Here is a 20,145-nt window from a genome sequence, read left to right as displayed (position 1 = left end):
GCTCTGTCACCTTGCTAATTGGGCAGTACCCAAGAATCTGGGGGATTTTGCATGCCCTATCCTTCTCCTCCAGCATGTCTTTAGGGGATGAAGGGCTTGGAGACATTTGGTTATGTGAGAACAGCACAAGCAAACTCACAGGACCTCACCCATTGCTACTGGTACATGACCACAGCCAACTGTTTGATTGCTGCTCTGATTTCATACTGCCTGCTCAGCGGGTTTGGGGGCTGTGTGGAACTGATCTCATGCTTTGAGGTGTTTGTGTATGTGCGTAAGGCCCATACCTGTGCCTGGCACCACCACTAGTTGGTCGGTGACTTCAGCCAGGGTGTGACGCCGCTTCCCACTGCGAGCTGCCTGCAGGGCTGCAAATGCCTGCGCAGGGTCATCCTCTGCCTCGCCTTCCGTCTCTATTCCTTCGTCGATTGAGGTTTCCATCATGCTAGTTGGCAGTGACTGGCATCCCTTTCGAATCATCATGGGAGGCACGGGATCTAGCAGGCAGCCATTTACCTAAATACCACATGGAACAGACAGCTTTCCATTACTTGCACACAGCAGCATGCCAAAGTATGAGAAATCTCTGCCTGTCATGGAGGCTGAAGGCAGTTTTCCTAGAACCCATTGAGTTGCTGAAGAGTTGTACGAAACAAATCTCCCAGGTGGTATCACCAATGCCATTCCCCTTGCTATTGATTCCCTAAATCTGAATACTCAATTCCACAGCACTGAGTTCTCCATGGCCTTTCTTGTTTAAACCAAAGAAGCAAACTAATTTTGCCAGCTCTGCCACAAATACAAATATTTACAGAATTATCAATATTGTTGCTTCCCCTTGCTCAGTGCTCATTTATTCAAATTCCCAATGCTCATTTTTTGTTATCAAATAAGAACTATTAAATAAATGGTCTTTTTGTATTTAATTAATTGGTGTTCTTTCAGAGCCACAGAAGTGTATTCAGGATTGATATAGTAAGTGTACTCCTTCCAGCAGAAGTCCATTGGACTTGCACTGCTGTTCCATAAACAGAGTGAGTCTGTGGAGCCGCCTTCTTGAATTCACACAGCTTGTTAAATCTCCGAGCAACTTCGTCTGGTTTGAAGTTAGCATTGCTTCCCTAGCTGAAATACTGGCCCTTTCCAATCTGAAACACTCCTAGAATTACATTTCTGTATTTATTACTCTTAGTCATTTTGTCTTGAATTCTTTTGTACCTTAACCAATTCCATATGCAATTACTGGTGTGCTGAGGACCACGGTCCATGTCATACTGTTGGCATTCTGCAATACTCTAGAAGCTCTGAGTACTATCCCGCTGCACAAGCTTTGGCAGGCTCAGATTGAGCAAAATACGAATGAAACAGCACATTCATTTAATGTAAAACTACACTGCTGTAGATGATGCTACATAAGACTGGTAAATTGTATTCAACAGTGTTTTCTGGTATTTTGAAAATACATGTATTTGGAAAAGAAAGTTCACTGCATTAACAGTAGCTATTAACAGATGGTCCCAATAGCAGACTATATTGCAGTTACTCCAGGACAGTATTTAAAACAGTACTGAGAAATGCTTTCACTAATTTGAGCTTCAGTATAATGATGATTCTTGCATGGAAAAATTCTGCATCTGCTGCATCTATTTTAAATAGTAGCTGACATCCTTAAGCCTAATTTCCTTGCACACTTTCCATTTGTGACTTTCCCACTCAAAAGCCTTCTAGTGACATGGCAGCAGTAGTGCTGGAAAGAATATTTAGTGAACTGCTGGAATAGAAAGGAGAGCACATGGGCTGTCAGCTCTTTGCAGTTTACCACAGCATGTGGCTCAGAGCTCAGAAGTTTTAGCAGACATAGCATGTAATAGATAGACACTGAAATATTCCTAAGCCATTTGTGATTTAACACCTCACTGTAGTCACCATTTATTGATTTTACTCTGGCCAGATGTCATCTGCAAAAGCAATGGTGCATACAAAATTAAGTTTGAAAAGTTAATTTCCAAATCTCTTTGAAATACTTTTTGCTTTTCAGACTGTAAGGACCCATAGATGGAGTTAATTAAAGCAGTGATGAGAACCAGGACCACGTTCTCAGTAACTAACCAGCAACTGAGTAGTAAAACCCTCAAAATGGCAAGCCTGAGATCAGAACCCTGCCTGATAGCAGGAAAAGTGTGAAGTGCTAAAATTAAAGTTATAATGTGATATAACAGGAGAGAGAACAACAAAAATTTCACAGGAATAACACACTTCACAAATACAGTTCTTCTGAGCAATATCCTCATAAAAGCTGCTGTGTTGTACCCATGCTGCCAACCTCATGCATTTTACTTATTCTTTGCTACCTTGCAGAGTACTGTGACAGACCTCAAAGCTGGATGACAAAATCCATCAGACTATGACTCCCTTCATAGCTGAGCTGTAACTGTACATTTCTAGGGCTGCAGAGCTGACATATCACATTAGTTGAGTCAGCTTAATCCGTTAATTGTGGAGGTGCAGGAAACATACACACAGTCTTCCAGTCTGATTAAAGAAAGCAGAACCTATTAGATGAGATAGGCTTTTTTTTTTTTTTTTTAAACAGTTTTACTTTTTACAGGGATTTCCAGTGACAGGAATGGCCCATCTGAGAGCCCTACAACCTACCTGAAATGCTGAAGTTCTAGTAGGCTCTGACAGACTGGAGGTCCTGCAGACTATTTACCATTCAAAAGAAACTAAAAAAAATGCAACTGTTTTGACTAGCTTATTATGAAATTGATATATAAAATACTACACTTAAAAGATCTATTAATGACTTAATCACAAGCTTCCATTGCCAGCTGAAGATTTCATTAAACCCTCCTGTTCTCATTTGTCTGAATTGTTTGTGATTAGCTGAGTGGATTGCTCTAGATTTTCAGCACAAAGAACATGCAGGGAGTGCAGAGTCCAGCTCTTAGTCTGGAGGAAGAGCAGTGCACTGGTAGGAAGGGCTGCCAACGTGGAGAAGCAGCCACTGAGCCTCAGAAAGCTGTACAAGATGCAAGGCAATAATTTAAAAGGCAGCCATGTTTTACTAGTCTTACTGAATTTGGGCACAACAGTAGGGTGAAGCTAGGGTGTACCTTTGGTGTGTTGACTCTTTCTTCTTCCATAAATGCCGTCTCTGTTTGGCGGTTGGACGGAGGGAATGAAAAGACCTCTGCTCCTGAGGTGGAGGGAAGTCCTGGGGACCGTAGCAGCCTGGTGTTTTCTGAGCACAAGTTCACTGATGGCACCACAGCTTGTGCCTAAAAGAAATGAAAGAACTCCAAAAACTGAACAGTTTTAGATAGAAAACAGTGTACAAAGTCACAAATTAAAAACAAACAATTCCCATCCCACCTCCAAAGCGGAACTCTAGAATTCGTTCCCTCATTCTTGATGTATCACATTCTTAAACTTGGGGGGAAAAAGTGTCATTACACTAACTACTTATCGAAGCTGAGCACTTACTAGCAACGAGGAAAGTGGGACTCTTTGGTGCTCTCCTACATATGACATGCTATAATTCCTTTCTATACATATAACACCCTAAATATTACCAAGAGGATCAGGGCTGGTTTCAATGACTTCTCTAACATGCACTGATTCCTGCTGAAAAACAATAAGAAAGAATAGAACAGAACTGTTGAAAGGAGATGTGTGCATCAGTGAAGGCAAGCATGGCAAAATTAGGAAAATAGGATAAACAACCAGTGAAAGCCACTGTTTTCCTGACATGCAGGACACACAGAACTTGTCTATCCAAAATAAAACAAGCAGTCTTATACTGGAGCCTGTGGTGCCACCATGTGTAAAAACAAGCTACGTTGTTGCTCACGATATCACAGATCACAGAATCACAGAATCACAGAATCACCCGGGTTGGAAGGGACCCCAAGGATCATGTAGTTCCAACCCCCCTGCCTAGCAGGGCCACCAAACACAATTGCTTGCAGTCCTGAGAAAAAGCAGGAATAGTGGCTATAGAATATAGAAAACTTGAACATGGTACAATAATGAACTACCTCCTGTTATGTTCTCTCTTCCTCCTTGCTCATCTCTCTTCACCTACTTTTAATACATCTTATAATTAATAATCTGCCTTTGAATACCATGTCTTTCTGTCTTTAGATCTACCATCTAAGAACATAGCTGGTATTAACCTTTGTCAGTCAGATTTTGCATGGACTTGGGTTTTCATAGTTGAGGTGGTTTGGCTTTAATTTCAGCAGAACCTAAAAACAATGTTTTGCTGTCTTAAGCAAAACAGGAGCAGACTAGTTGCAATTTCTCCAGGAAGTGGGGCCCAGGTACTTGCTCCATACAGCAGCAGTACAGTACCTATGAGGCCATAAATTTGAGAGTGTATTTTCTTGAAATAACAATAATCTGAGTAATCTTAGGCCAAGTCTTTCACGTTTCCAGTTTTGCATTAATAGAAATTAAAAGCTCTACTTTTGTGTCTAGCCTAATGAAACAAAAGAACATGTTAAAAAAATACCTGAGTATTATTGGAATACGACATGATAAACTCTGCACGACCTTTCTTTCTGAAGAAAATCACAAGGGAAGAAGTAGACTGAATAGCTGCAGAGCCTGTGCTGCAACAGTCAGTATAGTTAGAAGGGATGCTAATTGGACAGCCATTTGCAATGGATGGGCTGACACCAGATGTAGGGAGCACACAACCACTGCTAATAAAATACACACAGCATTCTTAAGACTTAAATCAATTAGTCGTCTCAATAGCTCTGTGCTTGTCGATGCTCAGAGGTTTTGCAGCCATGCTGAGAAATCCCTTTGCTGCACAACAGGAAGAAAAAACGGCACAAACTTCAGCAGAAGTGACCTTATTTAGGAACATACCTGAGTTTTGAGCAACAAAGAGTCTCATGACAGTAATTCTCATATTTGCCATGTAATAACACAATGAATTAGTTTCTTAACCTGACAAATCAATGCTATTTTCTCTTGGGTACCTCTATAATTCAAGGAAACAGAAAGCATATCTAGAGAACAGCAGGTGAGAAAATAATTTTATTTTCAACAGGTCTTTTTGGACTGCCTCTGTTTAAAAGCACTCTGTAGAGCGTTCATGCTTTAGCCCCCATGCCAGCAGAGCCCTCCATAAATTATTTGTGGATCACTTTAAAGATACTCCAAGCATTGCACAGATTGTATTTCTCTAATACTCCAACCATTGATTTCCAAGCAAAAATTTAGAAATTCTCAAAAATGGAAGCTTTCCACTTTGAAGCACAAGCTTTCTCTTTAACCATATTGCCAAAAAAGCGCTGCCCAAAAGGACAAAAGGGATGTTAAGAGCAAAACAAAGAGAAGAGAGGGAATAAAGGGAACCTAAGGTTAAAGCACTCGAATACCTGTTTAAAGCTTAAACTATTGTTTGCATTTTGGGACTCAGAATGAAGTCAGTCAACTTTCACATCTGCCTAGAAAGAGACCTCACCTTGGCTACTGTCTGCTCAGCAATGGTGCTTGGGCGGCGCTGGCGAGCATCAAATCTCTGCTCTACAGGGAAGCTGCTTCGATGCGATTTGAGTCTTTCCACTAACAAGTAATAGATAGCAGCAAAGTGGTTATAACTCTTGTTCTGCAGTGACTGAAAAAGAAAAGTGTAAGAGTTTATGTGCAGTCAAATACAGGTGATTTTTTACATTCTGTGAGACCAAGAAGCAAGAATTGTCATCTCAGGAAAAAAAAAAAAAAAAAAAAAAAAAAGAAAGATACTGAAGAGGGGTTTACAGCATGCAAACATTGTTCTGGAGTTGAGAAAGTTTCAAATTGGAGTGCTAAGCAAAGTGTAAGAATCAAATGTTGTTTCTGCGTTAGAATTGGATAATATTTTTTATTTCATGGCCTCCACTGTCACAGTTCTTTTTGGGAGTCTTTCTACTTTACTCTGATAGTTTGCATCACTTATCCTCTAGACAAACCTTCCCTAGGAATGCATACTCAGTATACAGTGTATATATGTGTATTTTGTCATATCCATTGTGAGAATATCCTAAATGAGGATCAAACCAGAGAACAAGTCATGCCCTGCCCAAAGAAGCATCTGAAGAGACATCGGAGGGCCTGGCATCAGCCCCGCCTCCCCGTGCTTTTTGTTTAACAGAAGACTTTGAAGAAAATCACCGTATCAATACGACAAGAAGAGCACTGAGACATCTTGGAGACAACAGGATGGCTGCTGACTGACACCAGATAGCGCACCAATTAACAAATGTAAACTTTGATAAGATTATGAACCTGGAGCACCCAGCCGTTGGGGAAACAGGGGAGAGGGATAGGCAAAGGAGGAAACAAGGTACAAAAAGCTGTCATTGTGTCCTTAGAGGTGCTCCTGCTTCCGGGACACCTGCCATTGCAATTGCAAATAAAATCTGCTTTTATCAGAGACACCGTCCTGACAAAAATTATTTGGATATTTTCAACAAAAGCATCAGCTTTAGTATAGGGGCCTTTGTAAATCACGAGGCTCACGGTATTCCAGTGTGCAGCAGTACCTATAGCTAATGTTAAGGAGCAGTCCCAAGCCTTCAGAAATTTGAGAACAGAGGAGTGACCTCCTGAATGTACTGGCCATCCCAAATCACTAGAAACAAAAGGAGCCAGACCTCTATAACGCAGAGAAGCCTCCTCTGGCAGGAAGTACTCAAGTGCAGCCTCTACAATGGTTAAAAGCGTCAACCACTGTATAAAGAAATGACTGTGTTAACTCCACAAGGAGTCTGTTAGTATTTACATTTAGTAAGAAGCACAGGTTGGGATTGGAGGGAAACATGTAACTGCTTAGTACTTCTGTGATCTCCCTCTCCCTTCCATGGACAACTGCTCAAGACTGGTTTACCTCTATAGTCTTCTGTTGGTCTATTCCAAGGCTGTGCATTAGCCGGAGAACCTGTTCGTTATACTCTCCAATGGAAGGCTGGTTCTCCTGTTCTGGGGCATAAAGAACAGTTCTCTGGGCAGGAACTTCTATCAGCATCCACTTGTGTTCCTTAATCTGAGCAATCGTTAACCGTTTGGATGGGTCTAGGACCAGCATTCTTCTAATCAGATGCTCACAATCTGTTGGGGAGTAAAACACATTACCAGCCTGCTTACTGTTTGCATATTTTCACCTGACACCTCCCGAAAGAGCGTGACAAAAGGAAGCTGCCTCTCTTCTACTTGACTCCGGCACTAAAAACATTTCCTGAGGGCTACAACAATCTTTGAAAACAAGATTAAAAGTCACACAAGAGGGAAGAAAAAAAGACCCAGCTTCTTTAAAGCACAGTGCCATTACATCTACATAGCTCCTACACAAGGGGCGAGGTAACATTTAATAACTCTTTGAAGCTGCTTGTGCTTCCTGAGTGCCAACATTAACTGATAAAGCTTCAAAAACCTCTGGGAAATGTGTGTGGGGAAACAAGCATCTTCCTCCAGCATTCTGAAATAGCATGTCCAGGCTCATGGAACAAGCGGTTGGCAAAAGTAAGCTTTATTATTAAACTGATTACTATTAAAGATTTTCACCCCAATGCTCACAAAATGCATCTGTGGCTGTGAATAGTAGCCAATGGCAAAGAGCAGTTTTACCTGTTTTAATTCCAGGATCAAAGCACAACCAGTGCTTTAGGTGCCACAGTGATTCTGAATATAACAGGGTGTCACTGTTTTCTGACCACTACATATTCAACAGTACTAAAAAGAGTGATCACAGAGATCTCAGTTGGGTTCTGGGAGATGAGGGTACAAGAGATGAACACAGTTCTCATGCAATAAAAAGTCAGTATAACAATGTAAGTTAACTAATGTAAGCTTACCAATCTGTCCTGCATTTCCAGCTGACCATAAGATGCTATGAGCCAGCCAACTCAAATATTTATGACGGATAGTTTAGAGAGATTTCTGGCTATTTACTCCTGTTGATCTCTTTTGGTTTCCATGTTTTGCTAACAGGCAAATTCTCCCCACTCCCTGCAACACCATGTGATCAGCAAAGGAAGCTGCAAAGCTGGAAATGAAACAGCCCATCTGCACCTCAATCACAGCAACAGCTGACGTGTGGAATCAAACTCTGTAACTCAAGTAAGATTACAAAGCAGGTACAGTTTATTCAGTGCTGCACAGACACCGGATGCAATGGGGATAGATCCACCTAACTTGCAGAATGTAGGGCAAAACCTTAGTACAGATCTAGGCTAAACTAATACATAATCAATGATTTTCCCAGAATTTGCATACATATTCATTAAATTTCCAAGAGCCCACCGGTATATGGTCCCTCCCTCTTGCACATGCGCCGTGGGCAGTGGGGGTCTCCTGGTGGTCATGGGATGAAAGCTCATTGTCTTCAACAGAAGTAATCCCATCCTGACCCATTTGTTGTGTCATGTTTCTTCAAGTTTACAATTGAGTGTCGAGAAGTTATCTGGCCTCACATCCTGCTTACCTGCATTCCTATACATTGGTTAACCCTTATCTTGTCCTTTCCTTACTCACATTCCCCTACAATGGTTAACCTTCAGTTTGTCCTCTCCTAACTCACAGCTGCTACCTGCACAGAGGTTCTTGCATCTAGTTCACATGCTTATATCAGCAAAGTCACAAACACAGCACAACTCAGAGCAGGCTGCAGACTGTGCCCAGGAAGCTGAGGGCTTGCTGCAGTGCAGTGTTGCTAAAAGCGACCAAATAGCTGAGCTAACCAGATCAGCTGTACAATAGCAGCTATTTTCAGGTGCAGCATGCACTAAACACCACCAGAATGAAAAAGGGGTGGACCAGAATGTTTTGCACCACAGAATGCTGAACAACAGACTGAAAAATTATTTTTAATTCCCTTAAAACAAATAAACAAAATCCCATAAAAAGTAGAATACTGAAAAGGGATTTGATTCAGGAAAAGTTCTTTTGAAGTAATCAGGTTTGGAGACCCTTTAATAAATGGAAGCTGAAGGACACCATCAAACTGTGCAAAAATGGCCCAATTTGTTCTCATCTGAGAGGCACATGGCAGAGGGAAACCCAACAGATGGGGCAGTTAGGTAAGGCAGAGATCTAACAGTCAGTTGTGTCTGGGAGTGCCACAAGTACAAGAAGTTGGCATATGAATTCATCGTGCATTTCTTTGCTTTTGTTTAGCAGACACTGTCAAATGCTCAATCCACAACCTAGGAATGACAGTGATATTGCTGTCAGCATATTTTCTTCCCAGATTAAAATGTTTACGGCCTTGTAAAATGAAAGTTAATTGCTATACAAATGTGCCTCTCCCCTTATGTCCCCATATTCCTGGTCACAGTAGAATGAGAGATCCTTCACCTTCTATTTCAATTTTCTCCTTGTCTACGGACAAGCCACACTGCAATCTGCAGGAAGAATGGGCTGGTTTGCCTACCTAGGAGAAGTAGCCTAATTGCAAAGACATACAGCTCACCTAGGCTTTTACTTGTGTTTCTTTGCAAAATGAGAAACAATTTGCTGTACTGTAATCTGCTGGGCAGATATACCACCCTCACTGTACTGCAACAGAGATTATTCTAGAATTTAATCAAAGTTTAACATAGCAAGAATACAAGACAAGCCATTACCTTCTGACATAAAGTAAGGTATCCTGAACCTTCCTTCCAGAACTCGCTGCCTCAGTATGGGGAGCGTTGGCCCATCAAAAGGTAATGCTCCACAGACCAAAACATAAAGAACCACACCCATGCTCTGTAAGAAAGAGAATATTCCTTTCATTTTTCAGGCTTCAAGCAAAGTAGGTGAGCTTGGTTAGCCAAATCCTGTCACAGAAAAGTCTGTAAATTATGTCCCAGAGAAACAGGAAATTTATACATAGTAGAGTTAGAATTCTGAAGACTGTTAGACCTTAGAACACTAAACCCCAAGTGGCTAGGCTTGCAGTATCTGTGCCAATAAGCAGGTAAGTTGAAGCATAGCATGCTGGAGACTCTGGCTGCTAGCAGGAAGCTCGTGACAGATGACTAAATGAGACCTGCAGAGCAAGCCCAAACTAAGGTAAGAATCAGAAACTATTGTTCTGAATGTCATTCAAACAAAAGCAAACCTCAAACAGCAGCCACTTAAAATAAGAAACGTTTCACATTTACCAATTTGCCGAAACCTGGGTAAGAAACCTGGCATCCTGGTATCTTTATCAACAGCGATCTTCAGGGAAAGATGGATCTGTACTGCTGTGCACAGTACTCTGAGCATAGGGGATTGTGTAAAACGAACAAAAGGAGACAATCTGGGAAAGGGCTCTCATCCAATTGCCAGACTAATTTTGTGAAGCACGTAAGTTAATTGGCACTGCAAGTGGAAATCGTCCTGCAGCAGATGCCAGAAAAATATCACACCACACAAGATGAAATAGCCACAGCAAATGAAATAACCACACCAAACTCTCATGCCATGAGTTGCAGCAGATAGTCACAGCACTCAATTTCTTAGGAGGAAAAAAGGAAAACATTTAACATTTACCTTAAAACTTTTTAGAGATACAGAATCATCTCAGAAAATAAGTGAAGCTAAATTTCAGATAAGCTTTATCTGAACTATAAACAGTTGTGCTTTTCTTTGTGAGCAGGTTTATTCTGTTAATAATTTAGGGTCACACATACTTAGAAATATTTACCAAAGCTCAGAGATTCGCTTTTGATGTTCAAAACTGACACCTACTGTAGGCTTATTTGTCAATTACTGAAGATTCAGAAAGGCAATTGCCTATTTTTTTTTTTTTTAATATGTCTACATATATGTGTAGATAACATTTATATGTGTGATATGTGTGATATAACATATATATGTGTGATAACATTGATAGACAAATGCACGTATGCATCTATGTACATAAAAGCACAGTGTTTCTTTGTTAAAAGAACTAGCATCATTTTAATTAGCAGCTGAAAGGTGACCTTCTGTGCACTGTTTGCTTACCAGGCTTTGGCGAAGATGTCAGTGCCTACGTTATGAAGTGTGTAATAGTATCACCGCAAACCTAATACCAGAGCAGTGGCTGCCAAGTTGTATTGTGTCTGGTTGCTTCAGAAAGTGAATGTCTTGTAAGTAGCAGAATATTAAATAAATAAAAATTTGGAATGACAAAGCAGGCTGACAACAGATGAAGGGCACAGAAAACTTCTTTGGCTCAGTCTTATCCCTTTTCAATTGTGTAAGAATGAAGGTGACTCCCTTGCATTGATAGCACACAGAAAGATTCAGAAACAGGCAACTCAGAGAAGAAAGCAACCATCATCTCTCCATCTCTTCTGAGTTTCAGATGCTCTGAGTCCCATCAACTTCAGGAACAGGTTCAATCCCCACTTAACACAGAAAATACCAGAGGCACATAAACAGCAAAGTTCATGCATTCATACAAGGGAGATTTTGCAGGAGGTGCAGGCTTTCCTCTGATATGCTTACACAGATTTACAACATACACTTAACAGGCATGTAGATAGGTAACTTTAATTTTATCTGGTGTTAAGAGGCATTTTTACATCAAGGAGTAAACCTAAAGAGCAACAGTTATCTGCAGCTTAAGAAAACTCAAAGGCAATTCATTTACTCCAGCTTCCCAAAAGTTGACTTGAATCCACTTAAAATGAAGTAAATAAAATAGCAATACCCAGATATCCAGCTGGGGTCCTTCATATTGCTGTCCTTCAAAGACCTCTGGAGCTGCATATGGTGGGCTTCCACACCACGTCGTCAGAGGCTCACCACTCTTGTAGAAATTTCCAAATCCAAAATCTGTTGAGAAATGAAGGGGAAAAGTCACTCCAGATGCCAGCTGCATGACACACCGAATAATCGTAGGCATAGGCTGGGCCTGAAAGCTCACCTTCATTCATAAAAGGCTGTATCATAAATCCTTTTATCATTACTCCCACTGTAAGCATTTATTAGAATGCTGAATGTCCTCTACTGCTATTTTCACAATGGCATAATCATTAAAATATTCTACAACACCTATAGAAATTTTAAGTAAACTTGTAGCAGTTTGCTAAATCTGAGTTGATGAACAGCTATCACTAAAATTCAACAAAATGTCACGCATATGTACGAGCTTATTTACTTGCGAAGAGATACCTGAGCCACAGTGCTGAATCTGAGATATCCTGGGCTTTCTTTAGGTACTCTCTAGCCTTGAATAAACAAAATTGATAACAAAAGCATCAGTTTTGGAGATGGGAAGAAGGAACTCTGCCAAAAGCAACAAGCACACACAGCCTTCTGCAAGGAAGGAAGCTCTGCTCCTAGGATTGCCCATAGCTCTTTCAGTCTCTCAGTAAACCTTACTAGTCTACAACTGAGCCATTCTTTTAAAAGGCTTCCTACAGCTTAACATGAAACCAGACTTCCGGACTTCAGCATTACTGATATCAATCCAATAATTAAATATGAAATGACAGCCACAATTGAATAGAGAGATGAAGCCAGAAAAGAGCCTGCCACAAACGGTAGATTACCCTGTTGCTGTTTTCCTGAGTTGCATGGTTTTTTTTTCTTACTAGAACAAAACAGCAAACAACAGTAGCATTGAGGAAGCTGGCTTAGTAACTGAACCACAGCTGATCATTTTCAGAATGCAGAATTCCATGTGGGTGTTAAAACTCCCTTGCGTCTGATCTGTAGCTGCTCTCCTGTCAGTCACTTCACCTTTCTCAGTCTTCAGAGATCTTCACAGCACAGACCTTACAGCTCCTTTTATTTCCTACCATCACTCTCACTCTTTGCTTGGTTCATACATTAAGGGGGCAGTAAGAATGAAGAATAAAGCAAATGAAGGACCTCCTACATCCACTGTAGATACCCATTCTGAACACACTGCTTCAACAGCACTACTTGGTATTAAAATACAAGGCTTGTCTTACTCTTCAGGCTTTTAATAAAAGCCTCTGAAGTACACTATATGGATAGACCTATTCATATGCTGAGTCAAAATCCCAGCTCCACTTCCCATAGAATTCAATGGAGCCACATTTCTCTTAGTCCACTGTTCCCTTTGTGCTGCAGACACCCCATACGTCCCATGACACCCGAGTGCTGTTAGTACTAAAATAAAAGAGAAGTCCTCAAGGTGAGAGATCTGATAATAAGGAAAACACTCTTTGGATTTAAAACTTTCAGGCAAACTAGCTTCAGTTCACAAACAATTTGGCTGTATCTCCAGAAGGACCACAGAACAGAACATTACCAAGTGATTGGTGTGCAAAAACCATCAAGCACAGTGATGCTGTTTATGTTCATCCCTGAGCAACTACTGCTTGAACAATGGTTCAGCTGTTCCCTGCCCCTTCTTCCTCCACACTGCAGCAGAGCATGCAGTAGAAGGCTATAAGTTGCTTTGTGTTGCTTTTCATAAGTGATAACACTTACCCTTGGAGTTCCCACAGAGTAATACAGCATATTGGTGTGACTTGAGGAATGCTGTGAAAGTCAGCCATGTTGATATGCAATGGTCAGTCTGTTGATTTAGTCCTATCAGCTGCTGCCTGACTCAGAGGTACGTTAGTGTGTGGTGCTGCCAATCAGCAGATAGCAGTACAGATATACACTGTGGTTAGGAGACGCTATACTGGGCACTGCTGGTGCCTCTTTTGGTTTACGGGCTCTGTATCACTGCATGAGAGAATCCCCAGAGTCAGTCAATACGCAGATACTAAACAGAAAAATTTAGCAGGCTTAACAGTAGCACATAATTGCTTTAGAGGAGCTTGACTCTAGAAGTCTTTGATTGCTTTCCTAGTAAGTCACCAGAGCTCCAGTTTATTGAACAGCACTCCTGCAATATACATAACAAATAATGCAGGCAGAAGACACAGTATCAAGAACACCAAAACTGTAGAGTCTGAGAACACTTTTTGCCTTTCACGATTTTTCTTCAGCATGTACTAAGACACAAACTCCATCAAATTTGGTTTCAGCAGGTTCAGAAGTTATCTGGAACACACACACACAGCAGCATGACCTCATAAGCTTTTTGACTGTTGCTATTAACTATTTCAACTATGAGTTCACTAATGATTTCAGCAAGATTTGAAGAGATCCCAAGTCTTTTCATACCCCAGGTTAATTCTTCTCATCAAGAGCACCCCTTTACAACCTTCGTCACCTCTGCTTCACTGCTCACACTGCAGTGCTGAGTCTCTATTGTGTTAAAAAGGACAACTCTTCTGAGGAGGATATTCTTAGTTGTCTTTGATGAAATGTACTAATTAGGAATAATAGAGGAATTACGGAGAGCCAAGGCTACGCAACCAGCCAGCTCTCAGCATGGAAGTGTCCACAGTGGGTAGTGCACTGTAAGGTAACAGACTCAGGCAGGCAGTGGTAACTGTAGGTCTCCCAGTTATGCACAAATAGCTCATACTTTTCTGTCCTTATTTTGTGCCTCCTCTTTCCAAAGCTCAGTCTAATCTTAAAGGAACTGCTAGTTACAGCAGTGCACACGGCTCACCTGTCTTATAGCAATTCTAAGTGCTGTTCTTCCATTGTAAACACATCCTGAAGAGTACTTTGCAAGATGACTAAAACACTTTTTATTTAGGAATTTCAAGGGACTGATTGTAGAATTTGTCTCTTGTCAAGTGTTTGTGGGTGCTAAGGAGCGTTACAGCAAGGATGCTGAAATAGAGCAGGCTAGTTCAGGTAGAGCTCATACCTAGTTCAGGTATGAAATCAGTGACTCAGAGCAGGGCCAAGCATAGCTGAAGTGCCTGTCCATTCTCTGCACAGTGAATGGAAATTGTCCCTCTTTGTTGAAACCTCTTTCCTTAGCACTTCAACAGCTTGAAATCTGATGCTGCAGCTCTGCTGTAATGTTTCTGCCACTACAAATGCACATCATGTGCTCTGGGAACATCTCAGTCCCCCAGATACCTCAAAGCATAAAGGGAAGATCCCAAAGCATAATGCTAGATCCCATTTCTTTTCATAAACATTTGCCTAATGCATTTTTTTCCCCTCGACAGTTAACTACAGAGCCCAGTACTCTATATGTACTTCATTAGCATCTCATCAATTGATGGGAATTTGCCTTTTCTTTTTAAATAAACCAATCATCCTGTGAAATAGATATTAGAGATTTCCAAATTTGCCTTATAAGAGATCAAGTCTAAAAATAAGCAGGATAGTCCTTTCAGGCCAATGCATGCCAGTGCAGTACAGATACTAGCTACTTTGTCAGCCACATTAAGGTTGTGTAGAAACAGAAAAATCTACCTTATCTACCTGACCACATATCTGGAACTTCTGTGTCCAACCCAAAGTTGCCAAAAAAGCTGTACTTCAGTTGTCCAGATCCCTTAGAGAAGCCAGGCCAATGGCTGAGCCCACCACAAGCAACTCCACACTGAACAGGCAAAAAAACTTCTTGGTAGCATTAACCCTGCATTATACACCAAAAAAAGCCTCTAATTTGGATCTGCAGGCTCTCCTAATACTCAGACTGGCTTACACAACCAGCTACTGGCTGCTTTGTATCCACATACACTGTAAATGTACTCTACTAACTTTTGTAGTAATGGCAAGAGCTAAATCTAGTGCCAGTAACTCTCCCAAGCCATTCCTGTAATTCCTCATGCAGAAAAAAAGTTATCTGATCTTCACCCGTCCGGGAAGTGATCCCAAAGTGCGTCAGTGCAGCTACAAAGGATGTATTCTCAGAGACATCTGACAACTGCAGAACACTGTGTGCACAATGTGGAGGTCTTTACTTTATTAGAAATTCTCACATGCACACAAGTGGGAAACCGTCTTCCAACACGCAGCAGGAGGAGATAGTCTTCTGAAAGATATACTTTAGTTCAAAAGTAATTAAGCTGGACATTTATATCTACGCTTCATTTACCAATTTAACCCAGTGTTAAATTAAACTTAAATTTAACCTTAAATTAAATATTTATTCCAGAGAATTAAAATACTTCTATTACAAGAGACCATATTGGTTACTGCAGAGACCTGTTACAAGCAAAACCTCCACCTTGATCCAAGGTCACTATCCCGGCTCTGACTCAGAGACTCACGTACTCACTGTCAGTGAACTTTTTGGACTTGGCCATCATCAAAAAGCATCTGCCTAAAGGGGAACTACAACACCAGAACTATCAGCTGAAGGTCAGACTGCAAGATCCACAACAGTGCCACACACTGCAAATACACAGAATGCCTGACAGTTGCATGAACAGTTATGCAATGGCATCCTGGCATGCCACTGTACTCTGGAGGCACCAACATCAGCTCAGATTCCAGATCTAAGTAGGAAATACCGAATGTAATATTGGTGCCATCTTTCCTTTTGCATTCTTCTTCTGTGCTGAAACAATTGCAATATAAGTTGCAGTAACAGAGAACAACAACAAAATTTCCTTAAAAACAAAACAAAAAAAAAAAAAAAACAACAAAAAAACAAATCCCACAAATTGCTGTGCATCACCTGTACAGCAGTGACTTTTTCTGATCACAGATAGACTTTTGTTGTGAATCTCTTATTTTCTTTGAGGAGACATTTCTTTACACATCATTGGCTTGGCAACCCCAACAATACCTCAGGAAACACACAGCAATTTATTTTCACATAAATATTTTTCTGTCTGTGTAGGTGTAATTTAATCTGATCTCTCTTCACTTATCTTGAGCATGTCAGATAATTATCAATCCAACTCCCAGCTGCAGCTCCTACTCAGGTGCCACCCTCATAAACCTGTGTACCAGATTCACAGGTACACATTCATAGATTTGTAAGCACAGCTATAGGAAGCATAACCTGCCTGGATATAAACAAGATTTATAATGCTAAGAAATTAAAACTTTTACCTATCCAGACTGGAATTAAAGTTAGAGTTGAATGTGAACATGCGGAAGCTGCTTCAGAAAGAAAGACGAACAAATTTGAGTAGCAAAGGACAGAACAGTCTTTAAGTACAAGTGATCACTATACAAGGTGCAGGTTTATGCTGTAATTAAGATTTTCGCTTTTTGTAGTTACCCTTGCATGTTTAATTTCATAGCACTTTTTTTTTTTTTTTTTTTTTTATGATTACCAGAAGCAACTCAAGAGCAAGGGCACCTTAGAACAGAGTAGCATGGTCCTTGCAAGGCTGCTGCCTTCTGCTCCCAGAGCAGCAGAATTACAGAAATCGATGCTGTCAAGACAGTGTTTGGCCAAGTGGAATAGCATCTGATGGTTTTACGTGGACAAAGACAATTGTTTTATTACGCAGTTCTATGAATGAAAGGTCTCTGAACTGATACTAGAAGGAACAGGCAAGGGTGTGTTCTGTCCAAGCGCTACTAAAGCAGTAAACATTACTACTGGCTGCTGGGACTCAGGGGCAGGAATGAGTACAGGAGGAGTAGGCTAAGAAAAGTGGCATGCTTCGTATGCCCTGTTAGTGCCAGATGGATCTCAGCCAGCAGGAATTCCTCATGAGTCTGCACACCTTGTCTATGAGTCTTACAGCCTGTCAAATAGCTCCATCATTCTCTCTTTGGACTGCAGTTCTGCAACTTCAGTTTCTTCCCCTTTTCAAGGGCAAGGAAGACTGGCATCCTCTAGCTTTATGTTTCCACTAAAAAAATAGCATTGACAATAAGTACAGTAAAAGCCAAATACCTGTTATTTTGTGCTGGAGTTATTCATGTAAAATGAAACAGTGATGCATATTTCAGCAATTTGCTCTTACCATTAGAAATGAAGTTATATTCTGTTGTTATACAGAATAATTACCTGTGCAAGGAGATCAGTATTTTTTGTTAGGGTACATAAATTATTAGGGTGACCTCTTTTTGTTTCCATTATACTTTCCACAATTACTTCTAATTATATGAAACCACTTTTTATGAACTTGAGAATTCATAGGATCCATTAAAGTAACTTCAAAGAAAAAGTTCAAGATTAAGTCACCATACCAGCTGCTTGATCCACCAGGCTTCCTCAGTTTTTAATTACTGTGCTGACAGTTTGGTTGTCCCATTTTTTGAGGTGTTAGAACAGCCAGGATTCAACCGAGTACAAAACAATCACCAGCATTCTTCCTATTCCCCTACTTTGTTTCTCCTTGCAATTACTGATCTACCACCATCATTCTGGATGAAAGATAACCCAAGAACAGCATTGAGGTTTCTCATTCCAGAAAAATGGATTTCAAGAACGTTACTATCATCTAATGTGCCAATTCTGCACAAGACATGTCAGCCACAGAATTCTAAAAGGACTGAAATTGGACTTGCTATCAGAAGACTGATATTATATAATTCAGTGATCTTTATCTTTTTAACATTTTCCCAAATGTGCATATTAAAAAGAAAAAACAACAACCATTTACAGCATTGTGTTCAGCTGAATAAACTGTGTGAATAAACTCTCTCTGTGCCACCTGAAAATACTGGCTCCCAACATTTGGGGCATTTAGTTTCTTGATTTCATTACTGTCCTCAGAATAATATTTAATTTAAAAGGTATAGTTTTTTTTGCACACAGAAATGGAAACTCTTTTCCTGTTAAAAATGGAAACAGAGTAAGATTTCAGACCAGTTTGCAATTTGAGAAATAGAAGCTCCCTGCCAGAGCCACTGCTACTTCTGCTGTGCATCTAGCAATATGAGGTGGTCTCTAATTTATACCACTACAGATCATGTAGAAGGGATACCAGCCTCAGAGCTACAATTAATCCAGTCTTCTAAAATTACAAAAATAACACAGCTTGCCTGGCGTTATAGAGCCACATGGGTCTTCTGTTATAACATCGTAATGTGAGCAAAGGATATCAAGATGAGAGGGGTGCTGATAAAGGAAAGGTATGAGCATGTTAGAAACAAACCTGACCCACTTCATGCACTGAATGTGCATCAGCCATTCTGACGTCAATGCATATTTTACAGTCCACCAGCAAGACAAGCCAGCGCTACAGCCTACTTCAAAATAACAGTCTCTCCTACCTGATCTAGTTTGAATACAGCAGCTTTACCATCCAAATGCACAAGTTCTGCAGATGCGTTTATAAAGCACATAGCCTTCCAGTACGATGTGCACAAACAGGAGCGGGAACAACTGCTTACATGGGTTGATAGTGATATGACGAGGTGGAATGTTTTTAAACTAAGACAGCGAGACTTAGGTTAGAAATTAGAAGGAAGTTTTTCACTGAGGGGTGCTGACACACTGGAACAGGTTGCCCAGGGAGGTTGTGGATGCCCCATCCCTGGAAGCATTCAAGGACAGCCTGGATGTGGCTCTGAGATGCCTGGATTGGTGGTTGGCCCCCAACCCAATGTTGGCCCCCACATTGCAGGGGGATTGGAACTAGATGATCTTTGAGGTCCTTTTCAACCCAGGCCATTCTACGATCTTAATTTGGCAGTTTTGTAGGAATGGAAGGCTACAGGGAGAACCTCACTATTTCATCCTCAATTCTATGCTGTAATTGCTGTTCGTAGAGCCATCTCTGATAGAAAATGAAAAAGTTTTATCTGATGACAGCACAGCTTACCAACAATGAGATATCCAGCCACTGAGAGCTCTTAAGAAACCAGCAAAATGTGAGAGGTCCTCAAATACCTGGCTGTCTACACATAACTTTGGGAAAAAAACAACAACAACAAAAAAAACCTAAGTGCTAGAAACAAATTTTAGAGGAGCTGTCTGGCTTGGCAGCCTTCAGCTGAAACTTTCTCATTGGACATTTAATCCGATTAACACCTCTTTTATTTATGCTCAAATTTAAGTTTGAAGTTTTTGCTCCCAACTCCCAGATATCTTCTAGAAAATAATAGTATCAAAGCTCTCAATTCAAGATCTGTATGCATCCTCTGCTTCTCATCTAAGATAGAAAAGAAAGGTCCTTGGAATTCTGTCTATCCTCTTTCTTTTTGAGAATTATTAGCACAAAGCCATGACATTTCATGTCAGTTTCCCTGTTTAAGCAGAAGAGGTGGCAATCAGCTTAGAGTTTTAGAAACACTTGCTTCTGAATCATATCTGAAATACAGAGGTGACTTTATGCAAGTTCCTATATTTAACTGCAGAATGTTGTATTCTAAAGAGCAAAAGCTTCAGTAAAAGACTTTGGAGCAGCAGAATAGATCAAGAGATCCCATGGCATTTGA

The 20,145-nt window shown here is 40.7% G+C and overlaps 1 protein-coding gene and 1 long non-coding RNA gene across 16 annotated transcripts in view; one reads left to right on the top strand and one right to left on the bottom strand.

Annotated features, from left to right (window-relative positions):
- The window catches only part of SIK2 (salt inducible kinase 2), a 57,563-nt gene that overhangs the window by 20,135 nt on the left and 17,283 nt on the right, over positions 1 to 20,145 (bottom strand). For all 14 annotated transcript variants that reach the window (XR_006181070.1, XM_042882615.1, XM_042882616.1 and 11 more), the window contains exons 5-10: positions 11,663 to 11,787; positions 9,621 to 9,744; positions 6,887 to 7,107; positions 5,483 to 5,635; positions 3,117 to 3,281; positions 288 to 516 (exon numbers count right to left, since the gene is read on the bottom strand). Coding sequence is in view for 13 of the 14 variants with exons in the window: in XM_042882615.1 (XP_042738549.1) it covers positions 288 to 516; positions 3,117 to 3,281; positions 5,483 to 5,635; positions 6,887 to 7,107; positions 9,621 to 9,744; positions 11,663 to 11,787 (1,017 nt within the window). In the remaining variant the exon portion in view is untranslated. The remainder of the gene's footprint in view (positions 1 to 287; positions 517 to 3,116; positions 3,282 to 5,482; positions 5,636 to 6,886; positions 7,108 to 9,620; positions 9,745 to 11,662; positions 11,788 to 20,145) is intronic.
- The window catches only part of LOC122186170, a 62,668-nt gene that overhangs the window by 27,687 nt on the left and 14,836 nt on the right, over positions 1 to 20,145 (top strand). Inside the window, exons 1-3 of one of the 2 annotated variants that reach the window (XR_006181072.1) lie at positions 3,112 to 7,518; positions 7,987 to 8,115; positions 10,975 to 11,096. This is a non-coding gene — a long non-coding RNA (uncharacterized LOC122186170). Of the gene's footprint in view, positions 1 to 3,111; positions 7,519 to 7,986; positions 8,116 to 10,974; positions 11,097 to 20,145 lie in introns of those variants that run through there. The other variant, XR_006181071.1, reaches the window with a different exon arrangement.

The sequence above is a fragment of the Lagopus leucura genome, unplaced genomic scaffold, assembly GCF_019238085.1.
Source record: "Lagopus leucura isolate 7727_CA_CO unplaced genomic scaffold, USGS_WTPT01 Super-Scaffold_100034, whole genome shotgun sequence".
NCBI classification, from domain to species: domain Eukaryota; kingdom Metazoa; phylum Chordata; class Aves; order Galliformes; family Phasianidae; genus Lagopus; species Lagopus leucura.
The sequence above is the reverse complement of the archived record's forward strand: the minus strand, read 5'-3'. Positions and strand labels throughout refer to the sequence as shown.